The sequence below is a fragment of the Mirounga leonina genome, unplaced genomic scaffold (assembly GCF_011800145.1).
Source record: "Mirounga leonina isolate KUSES-001 unplaced genomic scaffold, KU_Mleo_1.0 Mir_224, whole genome shotgun sequence".
Classification (NCBI taxonomy): Eukaryota; Metazoa; Chordata; class Mammalia; order Carnivora; family Phocidae; genus Mirounga; species Mirounga leonina.
In genome coordinates, this window is record NW_023270615.1 from 3,867,115 (window position 1) to 3,893,765 (window position 26,651).

The 26,651-nt window shown below is 42.5% G+C and overlaps 1 protein-coding gene across 4 annotated transcripts in view; it reads right to left on the bottom strand.

Annotated features, from left to right (window-relative positions):
- PCSK5 (proprotein convertase subtilisin/kexin type 5) overlaps positions 1 to 26,651 on the bottom strand; it is a 463,938-nt gene that overhangs the window by 375,040 nt on the left and 62,247 nt on the right. For all 4 annotated transcript variants that reach the window (XM_035029028.1, XM_035029027.1, XM_035029029.1 and 1 more), the window contains exon 3: positions 113 to 226. In XM_035029028.1, coding sequence (XP_034884919.1) covers positions 113 to 226 — 114 coding nt within the window. The remainder of the gene's footprint in view (positions 1 to 112; positions 227 to 26,651) is intronic.

Here is a 26,651-nt window from a genome sequence, read left to right on the forward strand (position 1 = left end):
AGAAAATAGCACAGGCCATCAGGCATGGTGGGTCCCTGCTCACTGCTTCTGTGTCCTCCCAGGCCCCAAAGACGTCTCCTGCACAACACCGCCCCAGGCCAGGCCTCCTCACCATATACCACATGCTTGGCCACTTGGGATCGTTGAAGTAAGTTGGCTGGGCACGACTGAAGTCATAATCCCTCTTTGTCCGTTTTTTTACCACTTGCTGTTGGATCCACTCCACCTGCCAAGAAGAAGGACATTTGGTGAGTGTTCAAGTTCCACCAGGGTTAGCACAATATAAATGACGGTCAGAGGCAGGTCCCGTCCTGAGCCAATGTTGTTCAAGTCACAGACTTCGAGCCGGCAACTCGACGCTGAGTCAGGGGCTCCGAGTCTCTGGAAACATAGTTCTCCCTTATTTTCAATGCAGGTCAGCATTCTAGTCTTTAATGGACAGGTCATCCCCATCTCTCAACAACATGCTAACTTTTTAGCTTCTTTGGAACGCCGATTTTACTCACAATTTTTTGCAAATTGATCGTGTTCATTTTTTTCGCCCTTACCTTCTATCAAGGGTCAGTATACTTTTTCTATAAAGGTCCAGGTCATAAATATTTTAGGCTTTGCAGGTCATAGGATCTCTGCTGCAACTCCTCCTCCTGATGTCATCCACCATAGACGTACATAAATGACTGGGTGGGACTGTGTCCCAGTAAAACTTCATGTAGAGAAACAAGCAGCAGCCTGGATGTGGCCCACGGGCCACAGTTTATGACCCTTGCCTTATACTACACATCACATTTTTTTTTTTTTAATGCTCTGGGCTTACACAGCAAATTTTAAAATTATCCTGGGATCAAATGCTCTAGGATCACATTTTTTTTTTTTTTTTTTTAAAAGAGATGGCTTTCTACAATTTTAAGATTTTATTTATTGTCAGGAGAGAGAGAGCGCACAAGCAGGGGGAGCAGCAGGGGCAGAGGGAGAGGGAGAAGCAGGCTCCTAGCCGAGCAGGGAGCCTGACACAGGGCTCGATCCCAGGACCCTGGGATCATGACCTGAGCTGAAGGCAGACGCTTAACCGACTGAGCCACCCAGCTGCCCCAAACATGTTCTATGTTGACCGGTGCACCTGAAATGCAGTATCAGCCCTGGTGGCATTCTATAATTTGTTCCTAAGTTCTCCTGTGTTCGATCTCTCCTGCTAGGTCAGCCTCAATACTCTAAAATGTTCTGTTCTACCATTTATCCCTACTCTCCACAAAGGATTAAAAATTGAGGGAAATCTCTAGGGGAAGTCCACTAGAGATTCCATATCCATCCATTCAGTAAAAATCTCCAAACCACTTCTGCCTACTTGATTCAAGATCGCTGGAGGGGAAGGGCTACCCAGGTACTGATGAACGAGCTCAAAATGCACTGCTATATACAAGGTACTAAGGCCAAAAGCCAAACCAATAAATTTCTCTGATTCTCATATCAGGAAATATATTCAACAAGACTATTGGTATGCAAGATGAATTTGAAGAGTGAATTCCCTAGTTATAGCGCTAACAAGGCAAATGGAATTTCACAGCCTCCTAAATAAATATAAACTCCATTTATGATTAGGATCACAGATAAGCATCATCTATGTGCCTTCTGTGACAGGTAATTTAGGCAAAATTATCAGTATGGCAAAAAAGCCAATAAATGAAAAATAATATTCTAGAATGAAAGGTGTTTCTGCTCCTGTTTTAATGAATGTGAACTAAGTGACTCTCTGGCCCTGAATCATTCTCCACCCCACCACCCCCAACACACATATCTGTGCACGCGGGGGGAAAAGGGTTTGTGTATCTTTCTATGATCTACTGGACAATGGTTGTCAGGGAAGCTAAAAAGGATCTTGTTTTTTTTCTTTGACTGCTCTTTAGAAATCACATCAGAAACTAACGTGGCATTAACAATGCGTGTACATTTTTTTTAAGGAAGAGGGTAATTTTTAAGTGATCGGGTTTCTAAAAATACAGGGGAAAAAATCAATTTCCTTCTCAATCAAAGTAGAGCAGTAAGCATGGGCCTGCATGTGCTTTTTCTATTTCCAGGAAACATTTTAATCTCTTCATTTCAAATAATCTTGCTAAGGAAGGAGTTTCATTCGCCCACATGTTCATTCAATGAGCATTACGTGTCTATTCTGCACCAGACACTGTGCTGGGAATATAAAGATGAGCAAAAATAGTCTTTGGCTTTGAAGGACTTCCATTTTACCAAGAAAGACTTAGCAAGTATTCCACAATTCTCCACTTCATAAAAATGTAGTTATCACCATGCATGACACCTATCACTCTATCAGAGCATTTGTGAAAATTTTGACTATGCAGATTATCTATGTGCAATCCTTACATTGCTGTGTGAGGCGTATCCCAGTTAAGTGTCTATTTAACTCATACATGTTTGCACGCTTGGTAGAAGAAGGCTTCAGATCAGTCTAGATGGAACACTTTCCAAACTAATCTTATATTGGCAGTGACTTTTCCTAACAGAGCCTCCATCAATTCTAAATTGCCACCTATATGTGTACGTAAACCAGAAAGTGTCAAACCCCCCAGTGTTGTCTCAAACATACTGCTGGAAAGCAGAGCAAGTCTACACTGGGGTGGGGGCGCATTGTTGTGGATCACTGTTTCTACGACAACACCGTAAGTCTGCTCTTCCCCTAAGCACACGCGTCCACACAGACAGACAAATGTGGGATAAGTATGTGAGAAAACCAAGTGGCAGCCATTTTCCTAGATGAACTGCAGGTACAAAAATAGAACAAAATATCTTATGGAACAGCATCCCTTCTTTAATTTTACCAAACAAAAGTGCTTAGTTACAGGCTTGGTGGCTGGAAGGTAGCACTGCAAGTTGGCATCTAGATTTGACTACAAGTCACTCTGTCTGATCACAGGGCTGAAATAGTCAAGAAAAGTACAGTGGGTTGGTTTTTGTTTCTTGTTTTTTTGTTTTTTTTTTTTTTTAGTGTCAGATATCATGTATTTTGTCTTGGTCCTTTATGAGTATATAGCCCTACATTTTTTGGAAAGTGGGAAAAGCACCTTTTGGATAGGAAGATTTCTAGGACTGGAAAGACCAGATTTATATTTTTAAGCCATTATCCATATGTCTATCCTTGAGCCCTTTAAGAAAAAGCTCAGAGGTAATGCATTACACAGATTTCCCTTTTTGCCAAGAAGCCCCAATGCATAGAAAAGATGCTTAGAAATTCATTTTCATAAAACTAGGGCCAGCCCAGGAAAAAAGGAAAACTGTGTGCTTTCCCTCACTGGTTTAACTTCTGAAGGTTCTATTTCTTATATATTAAGGAACTACAGTGAATCCAGACTATAAAAAACCACAGGACTTTGAAGTCATCGGTGTATCCTCCATTAATTTCAACTTATGTGCACTCCATGGTTTTAAGGACACTCCAATACAGCTCCCCTCCCTATTGGGTCCAAGCTAACAGTGGGCATCTGCCTCACCAGAATCTTTGTCGAAAGATGTTCTCTTTCATCAGATTTCACATGTCAAGCAAAGCACATTAAATGATCATTCTGGGAAACCTACCTCCCCCAACCATCTCAGTTGAACTCCTATCCCATTATTTTGCAATTTAACAACTTTCTGAAATAGGATAAAAAAGTTATATGAATACATATTATGGAAGTTATTATATAAATATACTTGGAAAACAAATTATGATAGCACAAAGAAAACAAATACTGCATGGCATCACTTATATGTGGACTCTTTTAAAAAACAAAACAAAACAAAAAGCCAGACTTGTAAAAACAGTAGAAAAGTGGTTGCCAGAGCTTGAGAGGTGGGAGAAACAGAGGCAGGTTGGTAAAAGGGTACAAACATTCAACCGGAAGATGAGTAATGTCTCAGGATCTAATGTATGACTGAAGATCGAATGTAATGGTGATGATAGTTGATAACACTGTATCATAATTGAAATCTGCTAAGAAAGTAGAACCTAAATGTTCTCACCAAAAAAAAAATTCATATATACACATAGACATATATGTATATATATAAATATACAAATATATACACACACATATATGGTGATGAATGTCAATTAACTAGACAGAGGAAATCCTTACATTTTATATATATATAAAATCATATATATAATCACTACAATGTACACTTTAAATATCCTACAATTTTCTATGTTGATTATGCCTCAATAAAGCTGAAATTTAAAAAAAAATTAAAGGTCTCACTTTAAAAATGTGTCTCACAGTAGGGAGGAATTAGCCCTTTAGATATTAAAATATATTAAAACTAATGATTAAAACTTATACTGGTAGCAAATGTCAACAGATTTTAATGGAATGGAAAGTCAAGAAATTGACCCCAAATATATGAAAATATAGTATATGATAAGGGTGCTATCCTAAATCATGTGGGGAAAAACAGATTACTTCGTAAGTGATGTTGAAACAACAGCCAACTGGGGAAAAAAATAAAATTGAAATCATGCTAACATCTTACCTCAGGACTAATTCCAAATGAATGATATTTAAATGTAAAAGTAAACAAATAAAACCATAAAAGTACCCTGAGAAATATGGGAGGTTTAAAAAAATAATCTTAGAGTGCAAGATGTTTGTCCAAGTATAATGTAAATCAAAAAAGTGATTTAGAAAAAGTGATACATTTAACAACGTAAAAAAATAAGGTATGGCAAAAAAAAACTTCAAAAGCAAGGCAGACGACATACAAGAAATGTTTCCAGCTCCTACTACAGACAAAAGGTGATTTCCCTAATATATGAAGAGTTTCCACAATCAATAAGAGAAAATTGCAGTAGGAACACAGGCAAAGGACAGGAATACAGTAATCTCTGAAAAGACAAACAGGGAAAGATTCCAGCCCTACTACAGACAAAAGGCTATTTCTGTCATAAAGAGTTTCTGCAATCAGGAAGACAAAAATTCAGTAGGAAAACAAGCAAAGGATAGGAGTATAGTAATCTCGGAAAAGATAAAGTTTCTTAAACATATAAAAATATGCCTAACTTCATGCAGATGAAGACAGAAGTAAATGAAAGCCACACCAAGATAATCACTTTTTCACCTTCAGATATAAACAATATAAAGAGAGAACATCCTATTAGTGAGGGCATGATATGACAATCATCCTCGCATGATGATGATGGGAATGTAAATCTGTCCAGCTCTTTGGACCGTAATTGGACAATATCTTAAAAAATTCTACAAGAAGTCATTCTACTTTTAGGAATTTATCCTACATATTTATTTACACACGTAACTATGCAAGGCTATTTACTAAAGCACTGTTACTAATAACTGCAAGTTGTAAACAACCTGAATGTATACTGATAGGGATTAATAATGACAAAGCAATACCATGGAGTACAACACAACCATAAAAGGGAATGTAACTGACTAAATTATGTACAGAGAACCATCTCCATGATACAACTTAAAATTAAATGAAAAGAAAGACACAGTCTATAAAGAACACTATGATCTCTACATTTCTCTGGTGATTACACACAAAACCCCTTGATATATAGGAGGGAAACCTTTACTACATGCCCTTTAATACTTTGTTACCTTTGAACTACATGAATATGTTACCTATACAAACAATTTAAAATTTCTTTTAAGTTAATATGTTCCATTGGGGGCAACCCTCTCAGATCCCCTCCCTCTTCAGGAGCTTTGTATTATCACTCAATAAACTTTGCTTTGCTGCCCACCCACCCCCCCAAAAAAAGTTCTATTGGTTGATTACTATCACATAGTCCAATGATCTCAAATGTGACTGAATGTGTGAATTACAACATGTTTTTTTGAAGAAATGAGAAAAATAGTATATAAAAAACATCTTAGATGGCTTTGTATAATGTTTTAATATGGTGAGTATTGAGAAAATGTGGATAACAAAAAGAAGTGGTTAGAATTTGGGGAAATTGGTTTATACTGTTAGCTTTCCCACCAGCCACCTGTGTGACCTTGCAAAATCTTCGTGGGCTCTTTTATCTGTAAAATGAGAAAAGACAGACAAAATATGCCCTCTAGTCTCCTTCTAGCTTTGAAATTTTATCTATATATTCTATTCTCTGATTTGACTGGGAATAAAATGTTTGTGCTAGAAGCAATAGAGGTACATAGGTGCTCCAGCTGATAAATGATCTTAAGTCATTCCATGAAGATGTGAGATTAATATTTAGAAAGGAGTGTAGTAAATTATAGTATTCCTTTCATGAGCTGATGAAGCAGTTGCCAGGAAATAAAATATGTAGGATTCCATAGTTTATCCTTTTTTGAGTACCATTGACAAAATGGGGGGGGGGGGAAGAGCAGATACAGATTTCTCCCCTCCTTTTTCTTCTCTTTGAGAACAAAATACACAGAGCTGCCTTGATTAAAATATATATACATATATCAGTTAAGTGCATGATGGCTGTGTACTTGTCAATGAAGACAATTTAGTACTGACAAGTCACTCCCAAACCCTAAAATCTGAAGCTAACATATTCCAAAAGTTTTCTAAAACTCTGATCCAGAAAATAGAGTTAACCAGGGAAAGAATCAAAGAATCCAGTAAAAGTATGTGTTTAGATCGAGGGTATTGCGGTCTTTAAACCTTACCCCAGTTAGTAACTAACTGGTAATGAGCAAGTTACTCAATATTGACATTGGTATTTCATTCGAGCCATACTTTAAAAAGGAAAAAAAAAAAAAAAATTGGAGTCTGCTTATTTCAGATAGCTACTTGGGAACAAAATAAGCATTACTGTTTATTTGATGGAGGATTTTACTTGATGTGCTTGAGGTAGGCACTTTGAATCCTATCTAATGACTGCAAACATCAGAGGCTTATATTAGAGAACCATCTAGCCAGGAATACGAGGAATCACACCATTTTTGGAAGGTCATTGAGAAGAAAGTTGTGAAATAAATACTGCGTGTGCAATCAGAACAGTGTAATCGAAGACAATACAGGCCCAAGTGAAAAACTTTAACTGCTGTTAACATTTTCGAATTAGTTGGCTTTCTCCAAAGAACCAAACTTTTAGAAGTGGGTCATCAATTTCACCACCCTCTTTGTTCAGTGGAAAACTCATACCATTATTGGTCTAACCGCATTCCTTACTTTCAGGGAATTCCAGTCCTATTTCGCCCCTTAAATGATTCCACTAACATGTGCATGCTTCTAAACATCTAATTTCTGTAACGTGTTGCGAGTTTTTTTCTCTCCTCACTTCTGATAAGATGACATGTGAAAGGAAAATATAAATGTTGCATACAATTAAAGCAGTAAAATTTACTCCCACCCTCAAGGCACTTTGTCTATTTACTCCAAAAATGTTATATAAAGTATCTACTATGCAGTGGGCACTGTTCTGGATGCTATAGGATGGCACTGAACAAAATAACCAATTTCCCACCTTCAGGCAGTTTCCATTCTAATGAAAGGTAGACCATAAGCATGTAAATAAATAAGAGATTATGTAGGGCACCTGGGTGGCTCAGTTGGTTAAGCGACTGCCTTCGGCTCAGGTCATGATCCTGGAGTCCTGGGATCGAGTCCCGCATCGGGCTCCCTGCTAGGCAGGGGGCTTGCTTCTCCCTCTGCCCCTCTCTCTCTCTCTCTCTCTCTCTCGCTGACTCTCATAAATAAATAAATAAAACATTAAAAAAAAAAAGAACAAGGCCTAGATGTGTGTGTGCCCTGACTCTGTGAGAAAGCTGGATAGGGGGCGCCTGGGTGGCTCAGTTGGTTAAGCGACTGCCTCCGGCTCCGGTCATGATCCTGGAGTCCCTGGATCGAGTCCCGCATCGGGCTCCCTGCTTAGCAGGGAGTCTGCTTCTCCCTCTGACTCTCCCCCCTCTCATGCTCTATCTCATTCTCTCTCAAATAAATAAATAAAATCTTTAAAGAAAAGATTATGTAACAGACTTTCATAGCACAAAAAGTAATTAACATATGGTGATGGAGATTGTGAAGGAGGGGGGGATACTATAGGTAAGGTGGTCGAGAAAGACCTCTTTAATAGAATTCTGAGGGGTGCCTGGGTGGCTCAGTTGGTTAAGCGACTGCCTTCAGCTCAGGTCATGATCCTGGAGTCCCGGGATCGAGTCCCGCATCGGGCTCCCTGCTCGGCAGGGAGTCTGCTTCTCCCTCTGCCCTCCTCCCTCTCATGCTCTCTGTATCTCATTCTCTGTCTCAAATAAATAAATAAAATCTTTAAAAAAAAAAATAGAATTCTGAGTAATAAGGACCCAGCCATATAAATGTCTCAAAAGAAGGATTACAGGCAACATGAGTCGTTAATGAAAAAGACCTGGAACGACCAGATGTCTGTATTTTTGTCTACAGCTCATCCATAGGCCACAGATGCCTAAGGCAATCCCGCAGGGCCTAGGGCTGGGTATACCAGTCATGCCTTGCACCCTCCAGTGGATAAAGAAAGAGGCTCTCACACATCATGGAAGCGGATTCCCAGACATCTGGTCAACCAGTTCTGGGCTCCTGGGTACCAAAAATATGATCTGGAAGTGACACAGAGTCAAGGTGGGCATGTCCGCAAAGACCCACCACCTTCTCAGCTGATGGGAACAAACTCAGCTGAAAGAAGGCTAAACGAGGTCCTCGGGAGGGGACCCTCTTGCCCATATCTATGGGTGGTACCCTTGTGATGCTCATCACTATAAACTGGTCTAATAAGGGGCTTTAAGGCAAATTCTGACCTTTCAGTTGTACAGTAAAAATCACAAGTTCAATGTCATCTAAATAGCAGAGAAACTATTAAATCATTTCTAGGGCAGAAAGGCTCCCAAGTACAAAGCATTCAAGTACAAGGGAAGGGGAAGAAAGTGCTAGTTAGTATAGGAGCAGGTTTAGAACATTATACCAGGTAGCAGAAGACATAGTGACTTCAGCCGGCGACTTCAGACATTATCAATGACTCACCACTGCAACTCTGTGAAAAAGGATAGCGTAGCTGTTGGACAAATCTTGCAAAACAATTTAACATTGAAGTAGGCTACATTAAAAACAAAGTAATTATTTCTGGGGCTCTATGTAGAAATATCTAGTGTGTTCTTTATATATGCAGCTGTACTAGCCCATGCCACAGATAGTTAGTGCAGAGTCCTGAGACGGGAAGACACGCCACCTGAGTTCTTGGTAGACCACCAACCATTAGCCTCGCCACTCTGGGCAAATCACATAAATGCTGGCATTCTATATTTTCGTACGTAAACTGTTGTAAAATTGTTGGGAGACTCAAAACAGAATGTGTTCTACAAATGGAGGCCCTGCAGGACTTAGTACTTTGTATTCTGACTGCATGTTTCCTCCCACCTCCTTGGGAGGAAAAGGAACTAGGTCTTAGTATCCCTAGTGCCAAGGGCAATGTTTAGCAGTAAATAGTTGGAGATGGATGGACAATATTTTTACATTGCATCAATACATTTTTTTCAGTAGGTGTATCTAAGTTTTCTAGTTATTTAAAAAAATAGCAGAAAATTTTAAACTGGAGAGAGCACAAAAAAGGGTATCTGTTTAATCCTACCTAGTATAATAGGATATTTTGTTTTTCAACAACAGTAAGATGGTAGCACAAGGATGATTATGCTACCAGGAATAAAGAGAATGTTAAGGTATTACTGAAGGATGCGTTCTTTCTGTATATAATTCTATATATTTTTCTTTTAAATTTCATTTTATTATGTTATGCTAGTCACCATACAATTCTATATATTTTTAATGTATCATGGAACCCTTCTTGGTTTGACGACCATACCCGCCCCCAACTTGGAATCTACTGCTCTATAGATTTTGATCTTTTGAGATGGGATCATTTCCCCCACCTCCCCAGTCTAAATCTCAGAAGCAACAAAAAGCAGTATCCACAATTAACATGGATAAACACAAAATAATTAAGTAGTTGTTGACAAAGATTGAGAACCTGGAACATTACTGTGGATACCAGTTGTCATTCAATAACCTGCAAGAGCCAAAGGTTCAATAAAGTCGATGGATCCCACAGTGCTAGTGATACTTTCTCCCAGTGATAAAGAACATCTCCCACATTTTGGTGGTCAAGGACTAGTCCATAATCAAAGCACACAGCAGACAAAGTGTGATCTTACAAGCATTTATGGGGGCGCCTGTGTGGCTCAATTGGTTAAGCGTTCAACTCTTGATTTCAGCTCAGGTCATGATCTCAGGGGCATGAGATCGAGCCCCAGTTTGGGCTCCATGCTCAGCATAGCGTCTGCTTGAGATTCTCTCTCTCTCCCTCCCTCTGGCCCCTGTCCCCACACACGTTGGCTCACTTTCTCTCTCTCTAATAAATAAATATAATATTTAAAAGCATTTATGGAGGGAAAAATATGAAGATCAAGGCAAGGACTAGAGACCAACGCAAAGTTAAGTGAGAAAAGGTGCCAACTGATAAGAAAATATTAGGACCTATTTCTTTAAAGAAAGCTTATTTTTAAACATTTAAATTTAAGGTTTTGCCCATCCTGGTCACTAGTAATAATACCCATCAGCAAAAGTTTCTTGCCGACTTTCAATGCAAGTATATTATTTTTGTTTTACCTTTACCTTTCTAGGAAAGCTAATCTCAGAAGATTTCAGATTCATTTCCCCCATTGATGTGTTACTCTTTAAACATGCTTAAAATCCCTTGAGGGCAAGATACTTATATTTGTCTCAATGCATTTGTTTCTTGAGACAAGTTTAATTTGCCCTCTCAAAGAAAAAAAAAAAAAAGCTTCCTATTCCTAGTCATGCCAAAATGCTTTCTAATAGGTAAAACAGAATTCAATTTGTTTAAAAAGAAAAAAGTGTGGGGGCGCCTGGGTGGCTCAGTTGGTTAAGTGACTGCCTTCGGCTCCGGTCATGATCCTGGAGTCCCGGGATCGAGTCCCGCATTGGGCTCCCTGCTCTGCTTCTCCCTCTGACCCTGCTCCCTCTCATTCTCTCTGTCTCAAATAAATAAATAAAATCTTTAAAAAAAAAAGAAAAAAGAAAAAAGTGTGTGTGTATGTATGCCCAGATACACCTAGCACGTGGTAACGTGAATTCATTAGAGTACTGTTGAATGGCACGATTATATCAAAAGAATCTTGCATTTTCTAACTTGGATTTCAGTTTCTTGTATTTTAAACTTTAGGACAATTAATTTAAGCAACGAGAGGAAATTTGAAAACAACTTTGATTGCTTAAAAGTATTAAAAGGAAATAGAACTCTAAAGTATCTAAAATTAATCCTACTTGTCTGAAAGCCACCTGGGGTTAAATTCACACTTTTGATTAAATGCAATCTTAATTCAGGGATTAAACTGGGACAGCACATAATTCCCACCAGCTTCACTCTGGGATCAAGATTATCACTGCCCTAAAAATACAGTGGCATGACTTCATTCTGTATGTGTTTTTTGAATAATCATCCTCTAAGCAATTTGAAAGCCTAGGCAATGGAATAAAACCTATTCAACATGACAACTTACATCTCATTCTGTCCTTAGTACACCTGAAGTTGGAGACATCTGAAAGAGGGATAATTTTACCTGAAAACCAAGTGTTAATCACTTGACGGATTTTGGTTCTCTTTGACCAATCCTGCAACTCTATGTATCAATCATTCATGATATTCCCAGACCCACATTTGCAAAGACTGGATGCCCTTGCCTATCAAATGAATACAAAGATGAGCATTATTTTGTACAGAGTGGAGAAATTGTTCGATTCAGCTGAGATTAATGGAAAAAAAAAAAAAAGAGGCAAATTCTGGCAAAGGAAAGGGAGTCATTCTCATTATCTCTCCATGCAGAGGACATGGGGTGATCTGCTAAACCTCAAAAGTATGTCAGCATCTTGCTTCTTCATTCCATGGCTCACAAACAATCATCATCAAAGTTCTATTCATATGGGGAGAAATACTCTTCCCTAGTGACTAATTCAGCTCCAATGCACAGGCTGTCTTATTCTCCGAGCTATTTAAATATAAATAACAATGGCATTTGTTTCTAAATTTCCATGGACCCTACTGCTATGATTTGGATCACAGTGGAAAGACCGTTGTAGGGGGTGGGAGGGTGAGTCCCCTAACTTCACCATCGGGTACCCGAAGTTTTCATTTCATCCACTGAATTCTTTTTTTCAGTGTGAGGCCTTCTCAATATTCCGGTAGCTTTCGATTTTTAATCTTTCTCTTTAAATCTCTTCATTGTCAAGATTTCAAATCTCAGAAATCAAGGAAGTACCAATTGTGATGTTGGCGAGCTACGAATCAAATGGGGGGTTGGATTAAAAGTCAATGTCTTTTTTTCTTCTTGCTGCTAGAAGATAAATACACAATTTTAGGGGCAAATGCGTGAAGTCTGCACAAGTGCTCTACGTTCTCTTGAGGTTCATCTACATTTTTTAAACCTAAATTGAGCTCAAAATTCTGTAAGTAAGTAAGTAGTATGAAGTCACCGGTGGGGAGAAGTCTAGATGAAGACCCCCATGGTGGGCCCCCCCGAACAGCAGAGAGAAATGAGAAAGGTCCGTCTTTGGAGTGGGTCTCTGACTTGGGTTTCTATTATATTCCCTTTTTTTTTTTTCCGGAACTCTAACCTTATACTTGGCAGGGAGGGCAGGGGTGTTTTGCAATGAAAACACTGGAATTGTGGCAGCTCTTAAACACCATCATCACCCTCTGAAATATTTAGCAAACAGCTACTTTGGTCAGGGTGGGGGAGAAGCATGCCTTTGAGCCTCAGGGAAAAATACTGTCCAAAATCCCTGGGCCAAACGGGAAAGGGATTGGCATATTCCCACCTAGATCCCACTGCCTGAAGCAAACCAAATGTTTTCTCAATTTCAGTGCCGTTCCCTCACCTCAGAAACCACCGATGAGGCCTCCAGCAAGGTGGTACTTGACAAAACCTGCAGGTCAGAGCCCAGAAAAATCTGGAGCAGGGCGTGACGAAGGAGGGCACGGGTGGGGGTTCTGCCTGCCCTCCGCGAAGGCGAGGCAGAGCAGATCCCGGCTCCCCGGTGGCCTGCTTGTCACAGCAGAGGAGTGCCAAGTCACTCCAGCGGGCCTCCCTCTCTCTGAACTCGTAATTCATACCCACGCAGTCAATTACAGGAGCCCCGGGGCTGAGGCTGGAGGAAGGAGAGAGAAAACACATTTTCATCACTGTCATCAAACCTGACACATTTTCAGTGTGAAGACCCAGGAGCTGAGGCTCTCCCCGATCCAGCTTCCTTCTTTCCTGCTGTGTGTTTTGGATGGCTCACCCCAGAGTCTTTTGTGTCAATGTTCATGGAAATCGGATGCATTTACGGCACCCGAGGGGCTGTCAGCAATCCTCTCTAGGCGCACCCCCCTGGCGGCAGCCGGCCTGGACCACAGCTCCCAGCAAACCCTACAGAGTCTTGGCTACTCGGGAAAGGACCGTCAAAACTACGCACCTGCTGAGCACGCTCCTGAGACTTCGCTCAGGGTAACACTTAGCAGCTCGGTGTCCAGGTGAAGGAAGGCAGAGGATGAACAGCGATATTACAAGCCAGAGACAGTAGAAGATTATTTCGTGAAGGTCCAAGAGGGCGAAAGCAGCCTCAGACTGTCTCCAACCCCCACAGCAGCCTCGCTGTGCCTTGCCCAGAGCAGGTACCCAGTAAGCGTTTACAGAAGGAATGACTGTATTCACTACTCTTACAGGAAACGGATAATTGGTGGTCCAGCCCCACACACGTAAGGGAAAGCAGAAAAGTAAGCTCTAGGTTACTCTTACTGGAAAGAGGAGGGAAAAAATTTTATGTCATTTTCAGATAGGATTAGACTCAGGAGAAACCAATGAAGTGATCGTGTGCTGAGCAATCAGGAATAAATCACATAGGTGGTGGTGTGCTTTTCCAGTCCTTTGATTCCCAATGGGTCTAGAAAGCATTGGCTATAATGATTTGGGAAGCACAACTCTTTGATTTTTTTGTTCATGGTCTGTGCAAAATAAAGTCTACCTACTGTTTCTTTGATACCACCCAAATGTCCCAGGAAAAGATCATCCTTTTACCAGTGCGGATCCTGAGGAACTGGGAAGTCAAGTCACGGGATAGTAAGGGACCTGAAACCATCCTGATTAAGTATATCCACACCCAGGTCAGTTTCCATAGAGCATAGCAGCTCCCTTCTGAAATATCCTCTCAGCTGATGGAACAGGTCGGGGGGTGGGGGCACATTTTTTTCTCTCCCTGTGGGCCATCACAACATTTCTATGCCTGGAGCTTAGTCAAAGCTGATCCTGTTACTATACTAGAAACTTTCCTAGGTGAAGGGTGAGGGAAGGAGGGAAGAGAGGACAGAAAATGCAATAATGCTGGAGCTTTTATCATCTACGCAAAGAATTTTACAGAGGTCTTCAACGACTCAGCTGGAAGCCTTGGAAAATGGGTTAAGACACTCACGGAGTCTGCAAATGGCAGGAGAAGTGTCTAATGAGTGAAAAATAAAAATCTGAATCAAGAAGAGAATTCTTAGCCCAGCCCTGGCAATGACGACAGAAATCCTTTTTTCCCCTCAAGGGCACCTTCTGACTTGTAATTTAAGAGCACATAAAGTTCAAGGTCTGAAAACTTCCCAAATTAAAAAAACAAACAAAAACAAAACGAACTCACTCATCGGGACTAAAATCCTTAGTTACCCAGCTGCTCTGAATTAAACGGAATTGACAAGATGAGAAAAGGGAGACATGATGGTTACTGATTAAAAGTCGGGTCTCTAGAGTCCAAGGAGCCTGTGTTTGAGAATTCTTGCTCATCCCCTGAAAAGCAGGCTAACCTCAGACAAGTTACTTAACCTCTGGACGTCAAATGGGGAAGGTAATTGAACCCGAAGAGTAAATGAGGTGATTCATGTCAAATGCTTAGCACAGATCCCGGCATGGGAATACCCACCATGCAATCATGGTGTTGTTATACCAAACGATGCCCATGGAGAAGCTGACTGCTTTCATTAGTCCAAGAGCTGCAAGCTTCGGTTTAGTCCCAAATGACCGGAGTGTGACACTGAGCATGAAAGTTTTATAAAGGCACACTGGACCAGAAATCAGGAGATCTGCTCTTATCCAGCCCTGTTACCTCTCTGATTTCAATTTCCCTCCCTACAAGTTTACAGGGTTAAGACCAGATGAGTGATTTGACCCCAGGGGTCAGAAAGTTGCCACCAAGGCCAACAGGGGAGAATGGGGGTGTTAAGCAGTGAAGCCAATCAATGCTCTGGGCTCCCTCCTGGGGAGGCCACATCTCAAATACAGTGCTCTGCTTCAAACCAGAGAAGAATCTCAAAGGATCGGAGATCCCATGGTTAGTAAAATTCTATGCAATCTCTGAAATTTTTAGACTTACTTTTTGTCTAGCATTAGGACAATCTGCATTAACCTTCAAGAAGTGGCACTCAGATCATTAAAAAAATAATTAAAGCTGTTTTAAGAATTTTCATTGTTTTATGCAGATCAATTTCTCAATTATTTTCTTTTTTTCCTTACAGAGTAATCAGCAGTAGACTTGAAGACTCGACCCAAGAAAAGCTATGTTGATACCAGAACTCCACTGAGGGCAGCCATAATGTTTCTCATCAAAGTGGATTTCCAGACCCTTCGTAGAACAATTCTAATGAACACTGATGTCTTAGAGTTTTCCAAAGCCATGTTCAAAGAAGTAATGTACATAATGAGGTCTATAGTAAGTAAGTAAGCTCACAACAAAGAAGGTCACAAAAGATCCACAAGCCATTTCACATGGCCCCTACCACTGACAAGAGAGCTGCTAAGTCTGTCTCTGTGAGAAAGATCAGATCTGACCACTTTTCAGCATTTCCTTCACCATTAACCCTCAGACCCCTCACTTTGTCTTATCTTGCTCACTGAAATCCCTAATCGTCCCGTTGGGATTTCTATCAAGTTTGGCCCTTGTTTCTTGCATCTTCCAAGCACCTGCCAGAGGCCTTCAGTAAGTAAATTCTTTCATCCCAGCACCTTCTTTGGTGAGGGTGTCCTTCCTTCTATGGCACTTTCTGAGCACCTGCTTAGCTCTCCCACAACTACAATTAAAAAGCATTTTATGAAGGGGGGGAATTGGAGGGGGAGACGAACCATGAGACTATGGACTCTGAGAAACAAACTGAGGGTTCTAGAGGGGAGGTGGGTGGGGGGATGGGTTGGCCCAGTGATGGGTATTAAAGAGGGCATGTTCTGCATGGAGCACTGGGTGTTATATGCAAACAATGAATCATGGAACACTACATCAAAAACTAATGATGTAATGTATGGTGACTAACATAATAAAATAAAATTTTTAAAAAAATGTAACAAAAACAAATAAAAAGCATTTTAACGGTTTGCCAGGCTTCTCCGTGAAAGCACACATTCCTAGAAGGAAGAGATCGTAATTTCTGTATCAGTGTCCCTGGCATTTAGCAGCTTACCTGGCCGACAACGGATGTGAAGTGCCTGCTAAGTGAATTAATCTGCCTGTTAATACATGAAGAATACAGAGGACTTTGTAACGTATTTAGACTGGCGGTCAAGGCCACGTCCTGAGAACTGGTGTAGTTCCTGGGACGGACTTCAACCCTTGATGATATAGGTAGTCCTTGCTCAACTTTCAAATCAGTTTGATTCAACACTCCTTCACTGAGCACCTATCAGATGCCTGGTACTGGTTTTATCAGTCACTCCACCAACAAGCCTCTGACTTCCCGAAGCAGGAAAGACAATTTAGTTCATTGCTGGCAATTAACTGAAAGGCTGGTCTCTGCCCTCCATAGCGCACAGCCCAGTGGGTGGGCTTACTGTAACACCAAGGGACACATGTCCTAGCAACAGAAGATACCCCTCGGTCCCTTCCTGCTCTTGAATGTTCGGTCTTACAGCCTTTTGAAAGCTTCAGCATGTTCTTACACTGTGCTGTGGGCAGTGGGTCAACCATACAGAAACCTGGAACCCTCATCCTAAAGTGGTGTCCGTAAAATCTGTACATCTAAGCACATCGTGGTTGCTTCGGGCTGTGGCTAACACCTGACACCTTGTATTTGTAAGAAGACTCAAGAGAAAATCCCCCCTTCCCCTTGGAGTTTTCCTGTCTACTGAGACGGACTATGACCCAGACCGAGAGGACCAGAAGCCAAATAGGGGCAGAACTAGTTTTCCTTTACATAAAAGAAATTGCAGCAATGAGTGGTTTCCCCATATTTGTTGTGTAGAAATAGGAGAGACAAAACTAGATGGCTCTAGATTTAATTCTAGGAAGCAGCACTTACTCTGTAACCGGCCTCAGGGACGGGGCCTATCTCACTATTAGTTGCCTCATCTTCTTGTGACCCAACGTGCAGGGCACACAGTAGGGATGATAGAAAATAGTTCCTTTCCAACCCCCACCCCCATCAGTCTGGGGCAACATTGTCTTAGGTTTATCGACAGGTCAGATGAACACACTGGGGGTTCAAACAAGGGTAGGTCCACCTGCAATTAACTAAATTGTCTTCAAATCCATAAAACCACTACAAACATGACCGTCTCTATAGCAAGAAAGGAGATTTTTCAAGAGCACATTCCCACAAGGTTGGGATGGTCAGTTGTCTGGTTCTGGGCGGCGTACCCAATAAATACCCTATCTTAAGTAGGTATTTAAAAAACCACTGTCCAAGGAAGTGACAACTGTGATGTCATTTTTCACTTCTGAGCTACCCCCAGACCCTTCAGAGTATGAGTCAATTGTCAGAGTTTTGTTCCCCAATCATAAGCCACCTGCTGAGACAGACTTCCATAAAAAATTCTAGGGAGATTCCTCCTTTCTCTTTCTCTCTCCAGGGTGAGGAAACCATGGCCCTTTCCAGTCCTGCTTCAGTCCTGGCTGATATGCCCCCAAAGCATTCACCCTGGAGTAACTTCTAGATGCACTAGCTGATACAAGGGCCCAGGGCCCTGGGCAGCCAACATGGCCGCACAGGGCAAACCCCCTTGAGGGCAGGGCCTGGCTCCTTGTTCCTATATTTGTCATGTACCCCCTGCCGGGTCTCTCTAACAAGCCCTCCGTGGCTCACCTGCTGGAGTCTGCTTCCTAACTATAAACCGCATCACTGTTGGGAATCCGGGGCCCTCAGGGGGCAGTTGGGACGCTCAGGATATTGTTCTTCCCAAGAATTCCCTCCTATTCTGGAATCGGTGGCTTAAAAAAAGCAAACAGCTAGCTTTCTACATCTATTAGCCTTTGATTCATACACCTAAGGAAGGGGAAACTAACCTTACCAAAGAAGTCACCAATAAGCACAAGACAAAGGCCCACGGTATGCTTTATTTAGTTCAATTCTTGTGTTCCACCACAGGCCCTTTGCCATTTGGGCAGGGATCTTAGAGATGATCAAGCTCAAACCCTTCATTTTACAAATGAGGAACTTGAATCCAAGCGAGGTTACACTTTTTTTTTTTGTGATAAGAAAGGTCTTCCTCCTCTTAGGCCTGCCTTTTGACCATCATTACACAGTCGAACATTTGATGCTTGGCTTTTAGCCTCACTGAACCAATATGGATAAGGACATTCCCCTCCAATGCAGGCAGGAAGAGACAAAGGTGCGCTTTAAAACAGACTTTTCGCTTTCTGTAATTTGCCAATGAACTGCTGATTTGGAATATGGGCCTACAAAGAAATTGCCTTGTTACACACAGACAGTAGGTATGCAATGAGGACTTAATTAATATGTGAAGTGGAAATGAACCATGAATTAATAATGGCATTCATCAAACTGAAATTCTACTGTTATTAGTCACACATTGGTATTTGTGGGCTGTATTCCCTCCATCATTCGTAAACATGCACACACCTAGTAACCATCCAACATCAAGGACAAACAACCCAGATCCCTGGCTTAGCAAAGCAGCCAGGCTTTGGCGGGGTGATGCTGCAGGTCCCCTCCCCGCCCAGGGCCCAGAACTCACTCCACTGTTGGCATTTTTTTTGTCAACTGTGTTCTCAAAACAAGTGTTATGTCATTGTTTTTATCTCAAGATGTGTGTAAAATATTCAGGAACACTGAGATAATGTCAGGCAGAGTGTTCTGAGAACACGCTCACTATTCTCAATCACGTTAGCCCAGCAATAAATGTTCACGGTCTTGAGGTAAAAAAAATAATCAAGAAAAAGAAAAACACTGCGATCTGAGTTCTTAGAACCCCAACCTGTTGGTATTCTTGCCAGAGGACATTCCCCCTGTGATGAGGTGACCCACCTAGGAATGGAATTTAGATTTTCCTGGTATCCTGGCCCATGCCATCCCACCCCAGGCACTGTTAAGCGTGTTCCCTTGAGAGAGGAGAACGCGGCCTCCAGTGTCCTCAGACTTGCTCACCAAGATCCACAATGACAGTCCCAGGCACTCGACCTACAAAACCTCTAATCCTTTCAACAAAAGGAAAGATGTTAACACCCATCTCTCAGACTGGAAACTGAGATTCAAAAGGCCAAGCGAAGTGTCCCAAGTTACCCACGAGGATACGAGAGCTGGGATATCAACCTAAAAGCCCATGCTTTTCCACTACAGGATACACAATCGCTGAATTATTCTTTAACCAAAAGTAAAAATGAACTCAAGCAAACGCTCATACATGAGCCGCCCCTTCCTTGCCTGGCACGGAGTCTACGCCTCTTTATGTTGGCTAAGGACCACGGCAAAGCGAAATGTCAGGACGTTCCGCGTAGCAGACATTGTCAACAAAATGATTCAGGTGAAGATGCCCCTCTACAGTTCCTCTTCCAAGTTGCTTAAGCACAAAAGCTCCTTAGATTTTCACTGTAAATTGTGAGAACAAGAAATGCGAGAATAATTGCAGAGGAAAGCTGTGATTTCTGTGGGTTTGCCAAAGTCTGCAGCCCAGAAGAGCCAGGATTATAGGCTTCTTTTCCCCCCAGAGTGGGGTTAGTAGAGTGATCTCTCCGATTGTGTCAGATCGAGTTTCCCCAAATGCTACCCTGTGAGTCATGGCCTAATCGCATCTTTTAACTTTGCTTTTATTCAGTCATGTTTTTAAAAAAAGAGGAAGGTGAATAATGAAAATAGTGCCAGTAACTACAGCCACAATTGACCGGGCACCTTCTGTGAGTAAGACACTGTGTATAAATCTCGTCGTGTAACCCCCATAACAGTCCTAGGAGGTGGGCTGCCCTCGTGGAAGCAGGGAAACTGGGACTCAGAAGTATTTAGTTCTTTGCCCACATTCCCACCGCCAGTGAGTGGCAAAGCCAGGATTCAGACCCGATCTGCCTCCGGAACCCACTCCACGAACCCCTCCACACACTGTTTCTTATGAAGCGAGACACGACCCACGCCGGATCTGTCAAGAGGTCCATTCAGAACTCAGTTGCCACTCATCGCCTCTGTTGGTCCCTTTTCAGCCCCAGCCAGCCTCAGGGGTGAGGACTTACCAGTTCCCTGACACCCACTGATAGGGCCCCTCTCGACACACGGGGCAGATCCTGTGTGCCCATCACAAACGCTGGTTCTCGGTTCGCTTGCAGATCTCCGCTGAGACCTCCAGAAGCGGAGAACAACGAGCACGAATCCCAGGGCGTCCTGTCCCTTTCCCAAGTTCGGTGGCACGGTGGAGCCGGGCACACACCCCCAGCACCATTTAAACCTGCTCTGCCTTCTGCTGTGAATACCCAGTCATCAAGACGGGAAGTGTGCTGATCCCTATGGAAGAGTCACCCTGGCACATTCCGAGCCCCGACCGTCCAGCGGGCTCCAGGATGATGAATCTGCCAACAGACTCACCCCATGTGCTGGCTGACTGCCTGGCCCCTGGCCCAGCTGGAGCTGAGCCGCCCGACTTGCCAGGCCTGGTCACAAGCCAGCAGCTTTCTCTACATCCTCCTTTTGACCCGGGAGCCCAAGGAGGGTTTCTGAATGAGCTAAGGGAAGCACAGTAGGCCCACCCTTCAAGGCTCAGATCAAAGACCTCTTTTAAGAACACTTATGATCTCCCCTGGCTCTCCCTCACCCTTCCAGGCTCAATCATTACTTTATTCTAGGAGCAACCCCCCTCCTGCCACCAACCACACTCTCCAAACATGGCGTCCCTCCTCCCAGTGCTCGAGCACCTCCTGCAGAGCTGCATCCCAGGACTTACCACAATCTGAACACAGGCTGATTATTTATGTGTATCCGTTTATTGTTCATCCTCCCACAGGAACACCCCCATGCTCTACCGAGGCTGGAACCTCACGACCTTCGTGCTTGTTCTCTGTGCTGAGTGCAGCGTGGGAGATAACGCAGGAAACCAAGGCCCGAATCAGGGCTATCCAATAAAAAGAGAATGCAAGCCACATGGTGTTTGCCTAGATTAAATTCACCAGTGGCCACATGAAAGACGCAAAAAGAAACAGGTGAAATAAATTTTAATATTCTTTAGCCCGGTTCATCCAAGCTGTTATCATGGCATCACGTAAGCAAAAGAGAAATTATTAAGGAGCTATTTTATGTTCTATGTTTCGGTTCTAAGTCTTTGAAATCAGGTATGTGCTTCAGACAACACATCTCGATTTGGATACCAAATCTTCACTGGGAATACCTGATCTGTATTTAGATTCCATAAAATTGACCCTTGAAAGAGTAGATTCGCCTTTCCAAATTGTATCAAATGCACATAAACATTTCCTAATAACTGAGTCAAGGGTGAGTTTTAAAATTGAATGTTAATAAATTAAGGAAAAGAAAAACTCCAGGTCCACAGATGTAGGAGCCACATGCCAAGGGCATCAGGGCCACACGTGGCTGGTGGCTGCCATATTGGAGAGTCAGATTGGAATGATTAAATGAGAGAATACATTCTAAAATAATGATTGATTGGTGGTACTCATCAGTGAAAGGCCTTACATTTTTTGGATTTTCTCTGGATCTTAAATCACTTTCTAGCAAGTCAGCGCAATCCTGAATCACTTCCATGTGGGGGTAGCCCAGCCCCACCGTCTTGCCAGGAGAAGGAGATGAGGCCACAGGATGAAGTTGGGAGGCCTGGACTTCAGGCTCAGCCCAATCACAAAGACTCAATTCAGTTCAGCGGCAACACTAACTAGTCAAATCAGGGACACTCCAAGTCACACAGCTCTTTTGTTTCGTTAGAAGTTGCTGCCTGATCCAGTCCTTTGGTACTGTACCACTTTCCACTTTTCAGTCTAACTGATCATGTACATATCTCAGTTTCCCTCATAAGCCAGCCAGCAATTTGGGTGGAGATGGCCTTATTCATCACTGAACAGGGAGACTGGAGGTACCCGCTGGACCAGCACAACCGCAGTTCAAGCCTGGGGTCCTGGTGTCATCTGCACCTCTTTCCACTCTCAAAATTCTGGAAGATTATAATGTCTCATGGAAGCTCCCAGAGAACTGAGCTCCTAACAGGCACTCGGGAAACAGCTGTTGGATATTAATGAGCAGAGCATGGCTGGAGCCCCGAGCGCACCTGATGCTCACCTCTGACCTTCTTCTCCTCTCTAAATGCAATTTAGGGGAACAACACACAAACAGAACCCTGTGATATATAAAAAGCATAAATTGGCCTTTATACTAACAAAATTCAATTTGCAGTCTTGGGTGTTTTAAATTTCCTTTTGCTCTTCTGTAGTCTTTCCTTAATCATGTCTTTCCCCCATGATCACATGCCCTTTATTTCCCCTGAATATTAACATTTTTCCCTGATACTTTCTATTGCCTTGCTTTTTCTTTTCTTTTTTCCATTTCGTTTCAGTGATTAGCTGCCCACAGAGCTTTGGGAGATCTCTCAGATTTTTCCAATCCCACATAAATCTGGCCTATTGAGCTTCCCTGACCTCTGGTTGTTTCAAACTAATCCTGTTCCTCCCCATGCTTTCATTTCCCCCAACTCGCTAGCTTGTTAGAATGTGACAATTGCTCTGATCGATTCTTCTGACCTGATTTAAGAAATAAAGAAAAGATTTGTCAGTGTGATTTTGATTTTACAGTTGAAAAAGGACCCTAGCTCAAGCCTATATAATTCTTTCCCACAACCTCCCTCCCTCTCAGCCTTCACCTTCTATACAGTTGGTCATATACACGTCTTCCTCATCCACCAGAAGCAGGAGTTGGAGCATGCACTTTGCTGCTGGGCGTTGTGAGCCCGAATCTCAGCTCCTCTACAAACTGACTGTGTGTACAAAAGTGCTCATTTCAAACTACATAGAATAGGGATTATGGCACCCTTCTCAGAGGGCTTTGCAATGTTGAAATGAGTTAATACAAGTAAAGCACTCACAACCACACCAGACCCATACTGAGTGCCTAATAAAAGGCTGTTGTCATTCCTGTAAGTCTTTAACCTTATCATACTCATTCTTATTTCTCCCCTGCACTTAGCCCGGTGCTGAGCCATGCACACACCAAGTGTCCAATTAATGGCCTTTTGAGTTGAATGTTTATTACTGCACATGACACCAATGGGGGAGGACTCTCATCAGGATTAAGTTTCACCTGGCAAATAGCTCAGTTTGTCCACAGCCACCGAGTTGGCCCCAAGACCACTGGAATGTGTACCACTGCTGGATGTGGAATACCAAACAAGAACTTGACTGGGCGAGCGCAAATCCTTCGATCGGTAGGAGGGTATCAAATTGCATGCACAGCTCATGGTGACTCAGTAGCATCACCTCTTAATAAGAACATGGAATTCTAGAATCGCATACATACAAAAGGACACCCCAAGGCATGCAAGATGAAGCCTAAACTCTTCAGCACTGAAGAAGCAGTGCTTTGAGACCTGGTCCCTAGGGTACATACCTTATCAACCGCTTCCCCTCCCCACCCCACCTGCCCCATACACACATACCTAAGCTCTAGCCAAAATGAAATGGGGCCTAAATAATGACATTTCCTGTCACACATCTGAAACTCTGCCCATCCTCTCCCTTAGAATGTCCTTGTGCCACCGAAATTTTCTTGTTCACCAGCCAACTTCTAAACCCTTAAGGGTTGGCTCAAGGGTCGCCCCTCCCCTGGGAAGATATTCCAGATTCCCCAACTCTTCTCTGAATCTTCCTGCATGTTGTGGGCATACCTCTATCAGAGGCCTAACCGCACCCTTGTTGTCACTGTCAACTTCTTTCTGTGTGTGTCTGCCCTCTAGATTGCTAACTCCTTGTGGGCCAGACTCCAAAGTGTTGACTGGATCAACAAATGAATGAACACATTGCTTTCAAATTTACAACAGGCCTTTTGCATAAATTAACCTCTGTAATCCTCATATCACTCTGAGTTCTTATTATTACTATATCCATTTTATACAGAAGGGAACTTTTGCTCACAGAGCTAAAATCATTTGCCCACATGTTCATTGTCAGTGAAACGGAGCGACAGAATTACTTCTTCTGACTCCAAATCCAGTCTTCCACGGGAAGACAATGCCATGTCCATTATTTCAGTTCATCTACAAAACAACCCTGAGAGACAGAATAAACTGAGGCACACCTTCAAGCTCATGAATCGTACCTAAGTAGTGGCCACAAGTTTTTGGCCTCTGAAGTTCATGCCTTTCCCCTGAAGCAAGGGGTCTCCAAGCTGCGTGGTTCATAGATACGCACGGGTACTCGGAAAGCAGAATTTCTTCCAGCTGTCGTTCACCGTCAGGCTGGGCAAACCACTGCTAAGTGAACAGTGCTGAAAATGTCCCCATAATCTGGGTTCGTCTCCACTCCTGAATCTCCCCGTATCCCCACTGAGGCAGGAGTGAGCAGTGGGCAGGTCCTGAGCACCACTGAGCCTGGACTGGGGCCAAGGCTGATTTATTCTAGGCCTGTTTCAAGGGGCTTGATCTCACCCAGGCATCACAGAAAGCAAAGTAGGGCTACCCCATTTAGACCTTACACTTTACCACTGATAATGTGTTGCTTTTACATAATAATCTCGAATTTACCAAGCAGTTTTAAATCTCATCAGAACTTCACAACAGCCCAGTTAGATAGACAGGGCAGATAATAAATGACCATACACGGCATGAGAGAAATCTAAGATCTGGAATTCAGGGATGAAGTCACTGTTCTTGCTTTGGTTTCATAAACTCTCACGCTCAGCTAAGAGAGGAGGATGTTTGCCAGCTCCTAGATCCTTGGTGGGATGCTAAATGGGAACAGAATCTCTCAAAACAAAATTACCTAAGAGAAACAGTCATGCCACACAACCACCAGCAAGCAACTGTCACTCTGTATTCATATGATTGTTTCCATGAGGAAACCAGACTATTAAAACAGAGATAGTCTCCTTTCTTCTTGCCTAACAGAAAATGTTAGCAGTAATATTACAGTGTATTTCAATAGAATATTTTAAATGTTAAAAAAGTGGGCTTTGTAAAAACTAGAATGAGAAAACCAAAAAGTTAGACAGGTTAGAACCTTTGAGGCAGATAGCAACAAGCCAGCTAATTAGCTGGATTCTAGACTTGAGTGGAAACACCATGTCAGCCTTCCATAGGGAGAGGCAGGACTGTGTTTCTCAGCAAATGGTAGCCAAAATCCTAAAATTCTACTTTTGTAAGAAGATAGGAGGAAGGGTATTTTTTTTTTTTCCCCGAGACAATTTCTGATTCTTTGGTCCACCCATAAGTCATCAAGTGTAGGAAATTTAAGCTGGAGTCACTAATTTGCTATTTATTGTAACAACACTGCCTAATGTTTATACAGCACATTCCATTCTGTGATCTCCAAGAATGTGACAATCCTTTCCACAAGAACAGATGGAGAAACTAAGGTACACAGGACCACTAACACAGTCACCCAGAGGAGCCAAGACCAGAAACCGTATCACTCATCACTCGGCCCACATACTTCTGCCGGGACTGAGTCAAGATTTGGTGTCAAACAAGACACTGCAACCAGAAGAGGAAGGTGGACCTCCCTGAGCACAGGAGCTCACATCTTGGGAAAGGTGGGGATATAGGAAATCCCATGAAACCAACACTCAGTGTGACTTACATCCTGAGGAACAGCCCTAGGGCAAGTCTGTGGACAACAGTCATCCGGTAGGTCCTCCCAGAAATTTCCCCGCTCCGAGTCTCAATTGTCACCCTTAATATTTGATCCCCTAAGCTGTAATCTCGGCCAAACTGCAAACCCTCTGGGGAGAAAGAATACTTAAGTTATTAGTGGTCTTTCACAACTTCTTGTGAATGAAGGCTTCCAAAGTCCATCTGAGAATTGCCGAGGAAGACAATGCGAGCACGCTGAGAACAGAAAGATAAAAAGGCACAGAAGGGAGGGAAGACCAACGAGAGGCAGGCCACCAAGAAAAAAATAGTGCATCTGTGTTGTAATCCTGCCCAAGTTCCAAAGTATTTTGTTTTCCTTTCTAATTGACCTCCACGCGGCAGTGCCTTCCAGCCAGATTTCCAAAACTTTTTTGTAGTTTGTACCTTCAAATATGCACAATTCTATGAATCGCTTAGATTTCACAGAAGGTTAAGTCTGAGTCACTCTGTTTTGTCCATGAATCTAGAATTATCTCAAAGAAACATCTGAAGCATGTGAACGTATTTTCAAATGTGTGATGAGATGTCGAAAGCCCACCCAGAGCTGAGGGTGCACTGGAAGAG